The 14643-nt window shown below is 46.4% G+C and overlaps 1 protein-coding gene across 3 annotated transcripts; it reads right to left on the bottom strand.

The window, feature by feature from the left end:
* Positions 1 to 238: 238 nt before the first annotated feature.
* Positions 239 to 11054, bottom strand: C1S (complement C1s). 3 transcript variants are annotated; one of them, XM_053555732.1, is made up of 13 exons: positions 10870 to 11054; positions 10227 to 10453; positions 9880 to 10017; positions 9427 to 9634; positions 9048 to 9225; positions 7339 to 7464; positions 6701 to 6897; positions 6344 to 6497; positions 5870 to 5985; positions 5381 to 5459; positions 4766 to 4894; positions 2857 to 2931; positions 239 to 1411 (listed from the first exon to the last, which is right to left on the bottom strand). In XM_053555732.1, exons 3-13 carry the CDS (start codon positions 9900 to 9902, stop codon positions 615 to 617), a joined length of 2082 nt encoding a protein of 693 aa, XP_053411707.1. In that variant the 5' UTR covers positions 9903 to 10017; positions 10227 to 10453; positions 10870 to 11054; the 3' UTR covers positions 239 to 614. The 3 variants fall into 3 exon arrangements, with proteins under 3 accessions (XP_053411707.1, XP_053411708.1, XP_053411706.1); XM_053555733.1 differs by lacking the exon at positions 10227 to 10453 and having other exon boundaries at positions 9880 to 9963; XM_053555731.1 differs by lacking the exon at positions 10227 to 10453.
* Between the last annotated feature and the right edge of the window lie 3589 nt (positions 11055 to 14643).

The raw sequence follows: 14643 nt of genomic DNA on the forward strand, positions 1-14643 counted from the left end.
CTGGGCTCAACCGATCCTCTTGCATCAGCCTCCCAAGTAGCTGGGACTATAGGTGCCTGCCACAACACCTGGTTATTTTTAGAGACAGGGTCTTGCTCAAGCTCAGGCTGGTCTCAAACTCATGAGCTCAGGTGATACCCCCGCCTCGGCCTCCCATAGTGCTGGGATTACAAGTATGAGCCACCGTGCCCAGCTAGTTCTGAGATCTTGCTGTGGCATAAAGTAACTCAGTCAGAAGTGGATTATAAACATGCTTTATTATAAGTAGACATTGGACACTAAAAATTATAAAGTAAACAGAATTTCAAACAGTTAAAGAGGAAACAAAAAATTAAGGTGTCCCTGTGGAATAGTGCAAAATGAGAGTGCACCCCCACATTGTTATCTACAATAGATACTCAGGGGAAAGGACCCCACGGTTCAGACTACAACTAAATGACCAACACAATACTATGATCCGCCTCAACCTCCAGCCAGGTATTGTGACAATCAAGTTTTATGTAAATCATATTCCCACATCTTCTCTCAGTTATGACAAAATAATAGGACTTACATGGTTAGGAACTAAGAGCAGTGGTCATACCCCTTAGAGAGGCTGGTGACATATGAATGGCTTACTTCTCACTGGGGCTATTTTCCTGCATGGTCTTCATTATCCAGTCAACATAGTTCTTTACCTGTGTATAGAGCCCATAGGTCCCACACTCAGGTCCCCAGGACACTAGGCCAGCTACATAGAATTTGGGAGTATTTTCATTGGGGTCCTGTATAGCAAAGGCCCCACCACTGTCTCCTTTACAGCTATCAACGCCCTTTTCTCCTCCAGCACAGAACATGTTATTGGTGAAAACATAGGAACCTACATTTATATTGGAATTTTTCTTCTTCACGGTTTTGCACTTCTCTAAAGAAACTATAGGTAACTTTGCCCCTTTGAGGTGAAGAGCATATTCTCTTTTTTCTATGCGGCCCCACCCTGAGATCATCCCTAGGAGGTCAACAGAAGGATTATATTCAGCAGAGGTGCCTGGAAGGCAGATGGGGGAGACAGTGGGTCCCATTTTTACCGGGTCTTTCAGCTGCACCAGCGCAATGTCATTATTAAAATTCTTCCGGCTGTCTGAATCATCCAGCAACTCCCAGCCCGGATGAATAAACACACGTTCAGCAGTGAGCATCTGGGCATTTTCCAGAAGTGAGCTCTTCACTAAGGTGGACCCAACGTACATGACTGGATGCTGGTTTCCCTCCACGACATGGGCAGCTGTTAGTACCCAATGCTCACCAATAAGAGCCCCACCAGCCCACGGGCTCTTAAAGAAGACTTGCCAGGGGAAACTTTCAATGTTTGCATTTGATCCTCCAAAGATCCTCTGTTTTTCTATAAACGGCTCCCTGGGGACTCCGCACACTAGGAAGGAGTAAGAACAGGGTGGGGAAGGAGCAGAGAAGATGCTGGCCTCCCCCAAATCCTCCAACCACGCAAACACTTTACCTGCTAAGCTGCAGAGTTGTCTAGTGTGATGTGGTCAACCCTATGTGGCCAACCATCTCGACACCTGACTCATCCTGGCCTTACCTAAACTTCCCACTTTGCCAATACCACAAAGGCAGGACTCGTCCAAATGTGCTAGTGCTTCGCACTTGCCACAGCCCCGCTAGAGGCAAGTCTGACCCCAGGCTCAGCACATGAGGCCAGGGGCCCACCCTGGAGCCAGTGCTGAGAAACTCTTTCCTTTCTACCTCCTTCTGATGCCCAGATAAAATCCATGTCTCCTTCTTTTCTGAATTCTTGGTTGCTCCTATGTCCCTCCTTTAACCCACAGGTCAGTTCTTAGGTCATGGCCTCTCACTGCCCAGGGCCTGGTTCCAGGTGTGATGGCTTGGCCATTCCCTTATATAACTGGATTTTAGACAAAGCCAGCTTACCCAAATCCCTTACTGGACAGCTACTTGATAATGGGCTTTGGACTCAGACAGACCGGGGCTCAAAGCCTACTCCTGCCATTCTGGGACTTGCACTCAATTCACTCATTTGTCAAATGAGACCAGTAACACCTACCTCACAGGGCTGTTACCAGGGCTGAATGAGATGATATGTTTAAATGCAACAAATTGGCCCAGTCCCTAGCTCCTGTAACATTGTTACTACCAGGGTCATTACTATTGTGATGGCTTTGCCCCAGCCTTCTTCTGCTCATGCACTCCCTCATTTGTTGTATTCCTCATAACTTATTGGCATATAAACTTTCTTTTTTTTTTTTTTTTTTTTTTGTAGAGACAGAGTTTCACTTTATTGCCCTCGGTTGAGTGCCGTGGCCTCACACAGCTCACAGCAACCTCCAACTCCTGGGCTTAGGCGATTCTCCTGCCTCAGCCTCCCGAGTAGCTGGGACTACAGGCGCCCGCCACAACGCCTGGCTATTTTTTTGTTGCAGTTTGGCCGGGGCTGGGTTTGAACCCGCCACCCTCGGCATATGGGGCCGGCGCCCTGTTCACTGAGCCACAGGCGCCGCCGGCATATAAACTTTCAATCTAACATCTCGGCTATTTAACTAGTCTTATTTCTGAGTGTTGCTTTCTTACTCTCAGCTTTCATGCCCTGTTAAATCTATACCCCTTCACTGCATCTCCATTCCCAGACCCAACTGGCTGCCCGGACTCTAGCACCAACTGTCACTGGCTGGCTTTTCTGTTTCCTTCCAGTCAGTATGGTTGAAGGAATCCCCCCGGCCCTGTGTTACGGCCTCCTTACTGAGTTGGACTTCCAAGAGGATTACAGCTACTTTCAGAAGGTGACTCCCAACTCACTTGCACCTGTGGCTATGGTCTCCACCCAAGCCTAAGCCTGATTACCTGGAACACATTTCGGCAGCTTTGTGCCCAACGCCTCATTTACCCAGCTCCCATTGCCAGCACAGCGATACTCCCCTGGAATAACACAGAGAACAAAGGTCACACTCATACCACATCTCTCTTCCCCCTTTTCATTCACAGCCTCGGTTCCTCTGGGATTTGAGAAGGAGATCAGATGAATTCATCTAGAAATAAATCTTGAGAAAAGCCCCCAAACAATCCCTCAAGCCTCTGTCATACCAAGGGAGAGGAAGGAAAAGTCTCCAAAGCAGAAAGAAGAAGAGTTATGGTAGAGATTCAGAAAATGCTTCAAGCGGGAAAATAAAACAAAAATCAAATAAAACGGCTCAGCGCCTATGGCTCAAGTGGCTAAGACACCAGTCACATACACCCAAGCTGGCGGGTTTGAGTCCAGCCTGGGCCTGCCAAGCAACAATGAGAGCTGCAACCAAATAATAGCCGGGCATTGTGGCAGTCACCTATAGTTCCAGCTACTTGGGAGGCTGAGGCAGGAGAATCGCTTGAGCCCAGGAGTTGGAGGTTGCTGTGAGCTGTGATGCCACAGCACTCTACCCCGGATGACAGCTTGAGGCTCTGTCTCAAAAAATAAAATAAAATAAAATAAAATCAAGGTTGGGGCGGTGCCTGTGGCTCAGTCGGTAAGGCGCCGGCCCCATATACCGAGGGTGGCAGGTTCAAACCCGGCCCCGGCTGAACTGCAACCAAAAAATAGCCGGGCGTTGTGGCGGGCGCCTGTAGTCCCAGCTACTTGGGAGGCTGAGGCAAGAGAATCGCTTAAGCCCAGGAGTTGGAGGTTGCTGTGAGCCGTGTGATGCCACGGCACTCTACCAAGGGCCATAAAGTGAGACTCTGTCTCTACAAAAAAAAAAAATCAAGGTTGGTCATGGTGGTTTGTGCCTATAATTCTAGAAGTCTGAGAGGCCAAAGTGGGAGAATGGGTTGGGACCAAGAGTTTCAGACTAGCCTGACCAGCATAGTGAGACCACCATCTCTACCAAAAAAAAAAATTAGCCAGGCATAGTGGTGTGTGTCCGTAGTCCCAGCTACTTAAGAGGCTGAGACAGGAGGATTGCTTGAGCACAGGAGTCTGAGGTTGCAGTGAGCTATGATAATGCCACTGTACTCTAGCCTAGGTGACAAAATGACACATCTCAAAAAGAAAAAATCAAATAAACAGCAATGCAGAGAGATGTGTTTCTCATCCAGCCTTTCATCTAGCATGACCAAGGCCTCCATATCAAGAAAGCCAGTCATCATAGCATAGTGATCTGAAGCTGGAAGCATTTCTCCTGTGGGTTTTACATGAACTAATTGGACAAAGTGGATACCCTATGAAACGGATGTTGCGGAAGAACTCTTGCTACAGCTGTGAAGCTGAGTTGGTGACCTCTATGATTCTCTAGGAACGACCCTAGAGATTATATATTCTGCTCATATGAAAACTGTATCCTGGCTCAGCGCCTGTAGCTCAGTGAGTAGGGCACTGGCCACATACACGGAAGCTGGCAGGTTCGAGCCAAGCCTGGACCTGCTAAAACAACAATGACAACAGCAACCAAAAAATAACTGAGCATTATGGAGGGAGCCTGTAGTCCCAGCTACTCGGGAAGCTAAGGTAAGAGAATTGCTTAAGCTCAAGAGTTTGAGGTTGCTATGAGCTGTGACACCACGGCACTCTACCAGAGGCGACATAGTGAGACTCTGTCTCAAAAAAAAAAGAAAGAAAGAAAAGAAAACTGTATCCTTAGACTAACCCAGGAAATGAATAATATCCTTCTAGACTCTCTCATTTCTCTACAAACTCTCTCTCTCTGACCCAGAAAGATTGTCATAGTCACCATACAATACTGTCTCACTTTTTCTCTCCTCTCTAGTTGAAGAAACCTACCACTGCCTTCGTTTTCCATGTAGTAATGTGGCTCCTCACATGTGTAGTGAGTGACAGAACCAAACAAAGTACTTTCTGGATCTTCAGCTTTTCCATTCGGAATGGGTTCAGGGATACCACAGTCCACAGCTACAAGAGAAAAGCAGGTCACTAATGGTCAAGACAGCCACTTTCTCCCAGGAAGAGTCATGGGCCCATTCTCATTCTTTCCCTACTCCATACCTGTAAGCACACCTGGGATGAGTCTTCTCATACCATACTTTCCAACTGGCATCACCCTACTCCCTACACACTGAGACTTGCCAATTCAGATGGCCCCTTGAAAGCTACAAGGAACCTGGTCCTCAGTGTTGGTGGAGGGCCCTGTGGAAGTCAAGAATGCACCCACTCTACCTTTCCCACAGCTCCTTTCTTGGGATAAAACCTGTTGGTCTAGCTGGCCTGGGAACCAGATCAGGGTGGGGACTAGAAAAGCCTCCATGACTGGCTTCCCTTCAAACACTCAACACACTATCTTATAAGCCTAAGAAGAAGCCATGCATTTGAATTCTGATGTGCTGATCTTTCAATTCCCTTTGGTAGGAAAAAAAATTTTCCACTTTGAGGGACACATACGTTGACATTTCACTTTGGAATTACTCCACTTTCCATTGCTTTGACAAGTAGCATAGAAGGACGTTGAGCCAACACTTCCCTGGAGAATAATAGACATCACCATTAATTTATAAAGAAAGATACGAAAAACCAAAATCAAAAATGGAATTGATCTTAGCCTTGGATCAATGAGGCATCCTCACCACAAAAAGCTTAGAGACATCTTAGCAGAATGACCCAAAGGACCCAAGAGATGGGGCTGAAAGACAGCTTTGCCTCAGCATGTCAGCTCTCTCCTTCCCCAGGAAGACTGAGGCAGAGAGAAAATGCCAAGTTGGCGAAGGGGCTCCATTACTCACAAGAAAGAACTAAAGGTCTTATTCTGTTCTGTCTATAGAAAAGGTGTGATACCTTGATCAGACAAGTACATTAGGTAAATAACTCAACAATTTTAGTATGCTCATCCTGATCTGGGGTCAGGGCTGGGGAGAAGCCCAGATGGTACTTTACCACCACAACTTCAAACCCTTCCAGGCAGTTTATCTTCACCACATCTTTAAACACATATTTTGCTTTCTTAGGCTCCCAAAAAGAATTGGCAGTGTCTTCTTTAGGACAGGGGATTGCTTGGAAAAGAACAGAAATTGGGACAGGAAAAAAAAATTTACTAAATAGTAGGAGACTATTCAATTTGCATCATTTTCACACTTTCTAAAATCATCCAGTTGTCCTCAATCCTGATGCTTAACATTCCAATATAGCAGATGTCTACAATATAGCCTTGCTAACTAACCACCCCCAAGCTGTCTGCACTCTCAGGTCTAGTTGAGGGATCACTAGAGGTAGAGGCATTTCAATGAGCATTGACAGATCTAGATTGTCCTGAGGAAGTAAAGGACCTCAAACAACATCTATCTGTTTTGATTCTACACTGTCCAAGGATTTTGGTGTCATCAACCAAAGAGCCACTTCCAGGTTACTCACGTTCTCCATGGTAACGAAGTTTCCAGCCCTTTTTTTGCTCCGTTAGGTCAGTTTGGAATATGACATCAAGAACATTACTCTTAGTTTCGATATTCAGTGGCCCTGGGAATCCATTACCACAGTAAGGACCAAATTGTTGACCTTGTGCACTAAACTGAAAGGAAACGAAATGATAAATCAGAAGATAGAACGAACTAAAAGAGGTAAAAGGTGGGGGGGGGGGTGTTAAAAATAAGAGAGGTATTAAATATAATATAAATAACAAGAAGGGGAAAAAAGGAAAATAAGGGACAGGAAAAATTTTGTCTTCAAGTCAATGTGAGTTGGGGGCAGGGGGATTAATCAACCATCACGCACAACTAAACTGTCAGGGCAGTTTCCCTCTGAATCGGCTGGTTCCACATCAAAATCTTTGTGCATAGTCACCACTATTTGGAACCCCTCCTCCAACAGGATCTGGTATTCACACCTTGAGTTCTCTGGGTATAGATTGGGATAATTGGGACTTGCGATCTCCCCAATCGGTGTAGTAAATACATCCCCACTGCAATTGACTGAGGGAAAAAAGAGAGAAAGAAGAATGAAATGTAAAGTGAAACAAAGGAGTTCCAGCCCTGTTATGTGATTCTGTCTCCCACAAAATCCCATCCAAACTAGCCTGAAATCTGTGCCCTGACTTGAGCCTACATAGAGCAGTCACCTGTCCCATACATGCCGGGAGAAAACCCAGGGCCTATTAGGTTTCCATCACTTTGCTTATGACAGAGCCCTTCATGGTTATGAAGGCATCTCTCTTCTGCAGTTAACTAAGTTTACCTTGTAGCCTTCTCTTCCCCGCCCCCCATGGCTCCCCCTCAGCTTATGAGCAACTAAGAATAGATGTCCAAAAAAGCTGGGCCTAATCACAATTGGAAGAGTGGACAAAGCTGTTTCTGAGGTCTCAAGCCATTCCAAATCTCAGGGCACAACACGCACTCCTCTCAGTGCCAACTCACCTCCACAATTCCTCATATCATCATGGAGGAAGTATTCTGGAGGGCAGGAGCAGAAGAAACCGCCAATGAAGTTGTTACAGAAGTGGCTACAGGGGACATCTGCAAAATCTGTGCACTCATTTATATCTACGAAGAGAAAGACCGAGGTCAAGAACAAACACTGAGGCAGCACCCACTCAGTGGGTAGGGTGCTGGCCCCATATACTGAGGGAAGCAGGTTCAAACACTGCCCAGCCAAACTGCAACAAAAAATAGCTGGGCATTGTGGTGGGCGCCTGTAGTCCCAGCTACTCAGGAGGCTGAGGCAAGAGAATCACCTAAGCCCAAGAGCTGGAGGTTGCTATGAGCTGTGACACCACAGCACTCTACTGAGGGTGACAAAGTGAGACTCTTGTCTCTAAAAAAACAAAAAAAAAAGGAAAGAAACACTGATGTGAGGCTGAAGCAGGTGGATCTGCTTGAGCTCAGGAGTTCGAGACCAGCATGACCAAGAGTGAGACCCTGTCTCTAAAAATAGCCAGGCATTGGGGCAGGTACCTATAGTCCCAGACATTTGAGAGGCTGAGGCAAGAGGATTGCTTGAGCACAAGAGTTTGAGGTTGCTGTGAGCTATGATGCCACAGCACTCTACTGAGGGTGACAAAGTGAGACTCTTATCTCTAAAAAAAAAAAAAAAGAACATTCAGAAGGATGAACAAGGTTAAACTCAAAATTGTAAAGGTAAGAAAAAGTAGGAAAAGCCCATTGCTTAAAGACCCTCAAGGAGCCACATTTCAAGATGGTACTACCCTACTTTACTCCCTGAAATATGATGCCAGAGTTGTGCCCTACCATTGCACAGCTGCAAGGAGCATTTATGGCCAGAGACCCTTGACTCTGCATATACAGAGCATTTCAGCTCCAGACACAATGCTCTGTTGGCATGATGGTATGCAATGGTAGGGCACACAGTACCTTCATTGCTTTGTATGATGTCAGTACTAAACAATAGTTTGGCTTTGTGTTCTAACTTTATTTTAACCTGGAGATAGATCTAGAAGCATCCAGAATTCGAAGGTTTGAGTGCCATAGGTTGGATGTGTTTGAATGGCATACATTATCATTGTGATTTTCTTGTTGTTTTGAGACAGAGTCTCACTTTGTTCCCCTTGGTAGAGTGCCATCGCATCACAGCTCACAACAACCTCAAACTCTTGGGCTTCGGCGATTCTCTTGCCTCAGCCTCCCAAGTAGCTGGGACTACAGGCGCCCACCACAAGGCCCAGCTATTTTTTGTTGCAGTTGCCATTGTTGTTTGGCAGGCCCTGGGCTGGGTTCAAACCCGCCAACTCCGGTGTATGCGGCCAGCGCCCTAGCCACTGAGCTATAGGCGCCGAGGCACTTAACTTTCCTCATCTTTATATAAAGATAATAATACCTACTTGAGGAGTTGAAGTGAAGATTATCTTAAAATAGGTAAAATCTTGAATATAGTACACAGTTCATGGTGGTTCTCAATAGCCTGCTGTTCATTAGCTATGATTACCATTATCATCATCTCCGCTAAGATATGATCATGTGTTTGAATTTCACAATGGGACCCAGGGCAAGTCAATACTTTGTAAGAATTAAGAACAGAATTTTCATTTAATAATGTGTTGCTCAATGTTTTTCCTGCTTCTAATCTTTTAGTTGACTCAGTAAAGCACATACAGCAGGGTGAGCCTTACCTACAGCAACATAGTATGCAGCAAACCCAGTAAAACGCTCTTCATTGGAGAAGTCTGACTTAAAGGTCACCAGGAGTTTATTGGATGGAATTTGGAACTCTTCCACAATTGGGGAGTTGGGATTCTTGCTGGTCTTCTGTCCACAGAGTCTCCCTTCTTCATTGTCTCCTGACATTATCTAAGAGAAGAGTCAGAATGAAGCTAGGAAGGCGTAATGTTTGGGTGTGGAGGTAAGAGGACAGAGAGAGTAGAATATTCACCCCCGTAGGACTATTTGACACCAGTGCTCTGTATGTATGCAGGGCGCTCCCTTCTATGTCCACTTGACACCACCCAGCCCTGGTCTTCCACCTCTGTTCTTCATGTGCTTGTAATGTACCTGCACCGAGTCATATGCGCAGTTCTCTGATAGCTCGATGTCCAGATGGGTGAAGTAGAGGTGAATCCCGTACCCTTCAGGAACTTCTATATCCCAAGATTTCTCTATCTCATTAGGGTATGCCTGAGGATAGTTAGGGGACAGAATCTCCCCGTACATGGTAGGCTCAGCACAAACCCAGGCCAAAAGGGAAAACAGGACAATGCACCTGAAAAAAAAGGCCGAAAGAGGTGGGTGACCCAGGGACCAGCAGCCTAGGGCAGAACTCTAGCATGTCACAACCAGAAGGAAGGGGAAAGGGACAGGGTGGTCAACAGGCCATGGAGAATCTTAGGTTGGAATAAAGAAAAGGCTTAGGTCAAACCAAAATCCAGTCTCAGATTGAAGCCCTTTTTTTTAAAAGATGAAGGGACTGGAGTCCATCTACATCTCTGGAGACCCTTGAACACTTACCACATCTCTGGCGATTTGTCCATCCTGGCCCTCCGCACCTCTGGACTTTGTACCCGAAGCAGTGGCAGGCCTGGCAGTATTTATCTGACAAACAAAGGCACTTAATTTGGTGGTGAGGGGTCACCGGTTCAGCATCACCTTCATAACACAGAGGTTAAACATAACCACGTCACTTGGCATTACCACATGGCACAAGGCCTCTCAAACCCTTCCTGCTCTGACTTCAACTAATTTTTAAGACTAGAACTAAACCTTACCCTTCTCCCACTGCTTCTCTGGACCTTCTCCTACTTTTTCTCTGCTTTCCTCCTCCACTCTACCCCCATTCTCTCCACCTCTCTCCTGACCTCAAAGAACAACATTTCCACCAGGGTTTTCAGGGGCCTTTCCACATCCTGACTGTCCATCTGGGACAGTCCTCCCTCCTCTTTTGCACTGATCCCCTGACGACTTCAAACATGCTCTCTGTGATGTGCTTTTTACTTCATGTATCTCTGCTGAGGGTCCCAACGACCACAGATAGAGGCATGAGCTTCTGTCATTGCAGGAAGGCAGGGACCTTGGAACAAGTGGCCTGAGAAGGGAAGCATTGTCCCATTGAGACAGGGTTGTGTAGGGGAAGAAAAAGGGGGCAGGTGAATGACAAGGAGCATTGACAGGAAAGGAAAGGTAGGAAAGGGGAGGTCCTGCGTGAGTTTTCTGGGGTTCGTTTGTGGTTTTTTCCCCCCACTTTACTAAAAAGACAAGCTATCTTCCCACAGTTCCAGAAAAATCTTGCCAAAATTGTTTTTAACCCTGAAAACAGTGGTGGGAAGGAGGGTGAAGTGGGGATGGACAGGGTCAGCCTAAGAGAAAGAAGTTGTCTATATTCAGCCTTTTTAATTCTGCCCCTTTCAGACCTCTAGCTTTGCCCCAAACCCTCCTACATGAGGTTTTCTGCCTTTCTCTTTTCCTCCTTCAAAGCTCTGCTCTTTGTTTTAAGGTTTTTACCTTCAGAAGCTGATGAGAACAAGCAGGCTGGTCCTCTCTCTCCTGCCAGCGAGCATGCTGGGCGACCCTGCTGGCTTCCAGGGCCTTGATGCTCCCCCTCTGCAGGAACCTCCCGCTGGCCTCCCTGTCCTGATTTTGTTCATGCGATTCCCTAACCAAGTGTGCATGTCCGAAATGCTCTGATCTAAACAGAGGGGGCTGGGAGATTGTGGCATATGGAAAGGGTAACTCTGCCTTGATCTTGGAGCTCCCTCTGCTTTTGAAACAAGTACAACATCCTCCTCCCATGGCCACATCCTCCTCCCATGGCCTGAGATTCCTCTATCCAGGCCTCCAGGGGAGAAAGAAAAAATGGGGAATTTCACCGATTGCCTAATGCTCCTTTTTCAGCCAAAGGGTGTGTTTCAGAGTTTTCGGGGAAGTCAGATGATTTGTGGGAAAAGGAGGGGATGGATACTAAGGGGGGAAGACAAACCCAGAAAGTCCAACCCTCTAGTTGTGTATAAATCATAAAGTAAGGGAGAGTAATTATCAGAAATCCAAGTCTTCAGCTCGGCGCCTGTAGCTCAGCAGCTGGGGCACCAGCCACATACACCAGGGCTGGCAGTTCAAACCCAGCCCAGGCCTGCCAAACAACTATGACGACTACAACCAAAAATTAGCCGGGCGTTGTGGTGGGCACCTGTAGTGATAGCTACTCGGGAGGCCGAGGCAAGAGAATCACTTAAACCCAATAACTTGAGGTTATTGTGAGCTGTGACGCCTTTACCAAGGGCACTTTACCAAGGGTGACACAGTGAAACTGTCTCAAAAAAAAAAAAAAAGAAATCCAAGTCTTCTCTGCTTTAAGGCATGTTTAATGATTGGATAATGACTTACATTTAGACCAAAGCTGGTATGGGCTAATGTTTTTCCTTTTCCTAAAATCACTTCCACATCTCCAAACATCTACATTCCGTCCACTAGGCCAGGTGCAGTGGCTCACGCCTATAATTTCAGCACTCTGGAAGGCTGAGGTAAGAGGATTGCCTGAGGCCAGGAGTTGGACATCAGCCTGGGCAACATAATAAGATCCCATCTCTGCAAGAAATAAAAAATTAGGCAAGCATAGTGGCATGCATCTGTAGTCTCAGCTACTCAAGAGGCTGAGGCAGGAGGATCACTGGACCCCAGAAGTTCAAGGTTGTAGTGAGCTGTGATAAAGCCACTGCAGTCCTACTGGGGTGACAGAGCAAGACCCTGTCTCTAAAAAAATAAAAATTAAAAACAAATAAATAATAATCAAATTCTACCCACCAATCAATTCCCACTTCAGATGCAACTCAGAGCCCCTTATCTATAACCTTTGGGGCCAGATGTGTTTTGAAATACAGAATATAGGGCAGCGCCTGTGGCTCAAAGGAGTATGGTGCTAGCCCATATACCGGAGTTGGCAGGTTCTAAATTGCAAAAAAAAAGCAGAATATATAGATTTTTTTTTTTTTTGAGGTGGAGTTCCACTTTGTTGCTGCCCTTGGTAGCCCTTGGCTGCCCTTTGTTGCCCTAAGTGTCGTAGCTTACAGCAACCTCAAATTCTAGGGCTCAAAAGAGATCTTCTTGCCTCGTTTTTCATTTTTATAGAGATGGGGTCTTTCTCTAGCTCAGGTTGGTCTTGAACTCCTGAGCTCAGACAATCCACCTGCCTTGGCCTTCCAGAGTGCTAGGATTACAGGCATGAGCCACCATGATTGGCTAGAATTTTATTTTTATTTATTTTTATTTTTTTTTAGAGATAGGGTCTCACTTTGTCGCCCTTGGTAGAGTGCCATGGCATCACAGCTCACAGCAACCTCCAGCTCTTGGGCTTAGCCAACTCTCTTGCTTCAGTCTCCCGAGTAGCAAGACAACAGGTGCCCACCACAATACCCGGTTATTTTTTTGTTGCAGTTTTGCAGGGGCCAGGTTTGAACCTGCCACTCTTGGTATATGGGGCCAGCGCCCTACTCACTGAGCCACAGGTACCGCCCCTGGCTAGAATTTTATAGATTTTTAAAAGGCAATGCAGGGCGGCACCTATGGCTCAATGAGTAGGGCACTGGCCCCATATACCAAGGGTGGCGGGTTCAAGCCCAGCCCCGGGTTCAGCCAAACAACAATGACAACTGCAACAACGACAACAACAATAACAACAACAAATAGCCAGGCGCTGTGGTAGGTGCCTGTAGTGCCAGCTACTTGGGAGACTGAGGCAAGAGAATTGATTAAGCCCAAGAGTTTGAGGTTGCTGTGAGCTGTGACAACACAGCACTCTACCAAGGGTGACATAGTGAAACTCTGTCTCAAAAAAAAAAAATAGAAAAAAATGGGCAGCACCTGTGGCTCAAGGAGTAGGGCACCAACCCCATATACCACGGGTGGCAAGTTTAAGCCTGGCCCCAGCCAAAACTGGAAAGAAAGAAAGGGAGGGAGGGAAGGAGGAAGGAAAAATTCAGGCTCAACACCCATAGCACAGTGGTTACAGCACCAGCTACATACGCCAAGCCTGGTGGGTTCAAACCCGGCCTGGGCCAGCTAAACAAAAATGACAACTGCAACAAAAAAATAGCCAGGTGTTGTAGTGGACGCCTGTAGTCCCAGCTACTTGAGAGGCTGAGGCAAGAGAATAGCTTAAGCCCAAGAGTTTGAGGTTGCTGTGAGCTGTGACATCACAGCACTCTATGGAGAGTGAGGGCGACATAGTGAGACTCTGTCCAAAAAAAAAAGAATATCACAACACCAACTCCACAACCACAAAATGTAGAAAATAAGCCATTCCCTGGCCATTCCCAGAGCAATCATCTCAGACAAAATTAAAATTGTATGTTCAGAACACAGTAATTAATGTTACCAAAGACTAAAGAAGAAATTCAACAGTATCTGAGGGAAGAGAAAATCTTAGTTAAAAACCTCACCTTGACACCAGTCTATGTCAACTGTTCAGATGCCATGTCCTGTGAACATAAATGCCATGAGCAAAAGCATGTAGAAAATGATCAATTTTGGGTGGCGCCTGTGGCTCAAAGGAGTAGGGCGCCAGCCCCATATACCGGAGGTGGAGGGTTCAAACCTGGCCCTGGCCAAAAACTGCAAAAAAAAAAAAAAAAAGAAAGAAAGAAAATGATCAATTTGGGCATTCTGTATTTACCAGATGGGGCTCCTCCTATGTGGGATTTTTTTTTTTTTCAGACAGAGTTTCACTATGTCGCTCTCAGTAGAGTTTGATGGAATCACAGCTCACAGCAACCTCAAATTCTTGGGCTTAAGTGATTCTCTTGTCTCAGCCTCCCAAGTAATGGGGACTACAGGCACCCGCCACAATGCCCAGCTATCTTTTTGTTATTGTTGCAGTTGTCATTGTTGTTTAGCTGGCCCATGCTGGGTTTGAACCCGCCAACCTTGATGCATGTGGCTGGCGCCAAGCCTACATGGGACTTTTTAATTCCCATTTTCCCTGGGAGTCCCAAGCTTCTGGTACCCCAGGGCTGGTGAGCTCTCCCTAGGTGGATCCCAATTTACTCCACAATGTAAAGAAGACAGATGTTTTCTTCTTTTTTTTTTTTTTTGTAGAGACAGAGTCTCACTTTATTGCCCTCGGTAGAGTGCCGTGGCATCACACAGCTCACAGTAACCTCCAACTCCTGGGCTCAGGCAATTCTCTTGCCTCAGCCTCCTGAATAGCTGGGACTACAGGCGCCCACCACAACACCCAGCTATTTTTTTGTTGCAGTTTGGCCAGGGCCAGGTTTGAACCCGCCA

This window comes from Nycticebus coucang, chromosome 12, assembly GCF_027406575.1.
Source record: "Nycticebus coucang isolate mNycCou1 chromosome 12, mNycCou1.pri, whole genome shotgun sequence".
NCBI classification, from domain to species: Eukaryota; Metazoa; Chordata; class Mammalia; order Primates; family Lorisidae; genus Nycticebus; species Nycticebus coucang.

What these genes read in the sequence shown, in the direction of transcription:
- C1S (XM_053555733.1), bottom strand. Translation starts at nt 9,902, where the DNA reads ATGGACAAATCGCCAGAGATGTG. An exon ending in TGATATGAGGAATTGTGGAG is followed by an intron (nt 6,898 to 7,338) that starts GTGAGTTGGCAC and finishes TTTTTCCCTCAG; the next exon opens with TCAATTGCAGTGGGGATGTA. An exon ending in AAGGGTTTGAAGTTGTGGTG is followed by an intron (nt 5,460 to 5,869) that starts GTAAAGTACCAT and finishes ATTATTCTCCAG; the next exon opens with GGAAGTGTTGGCTCAACGTC.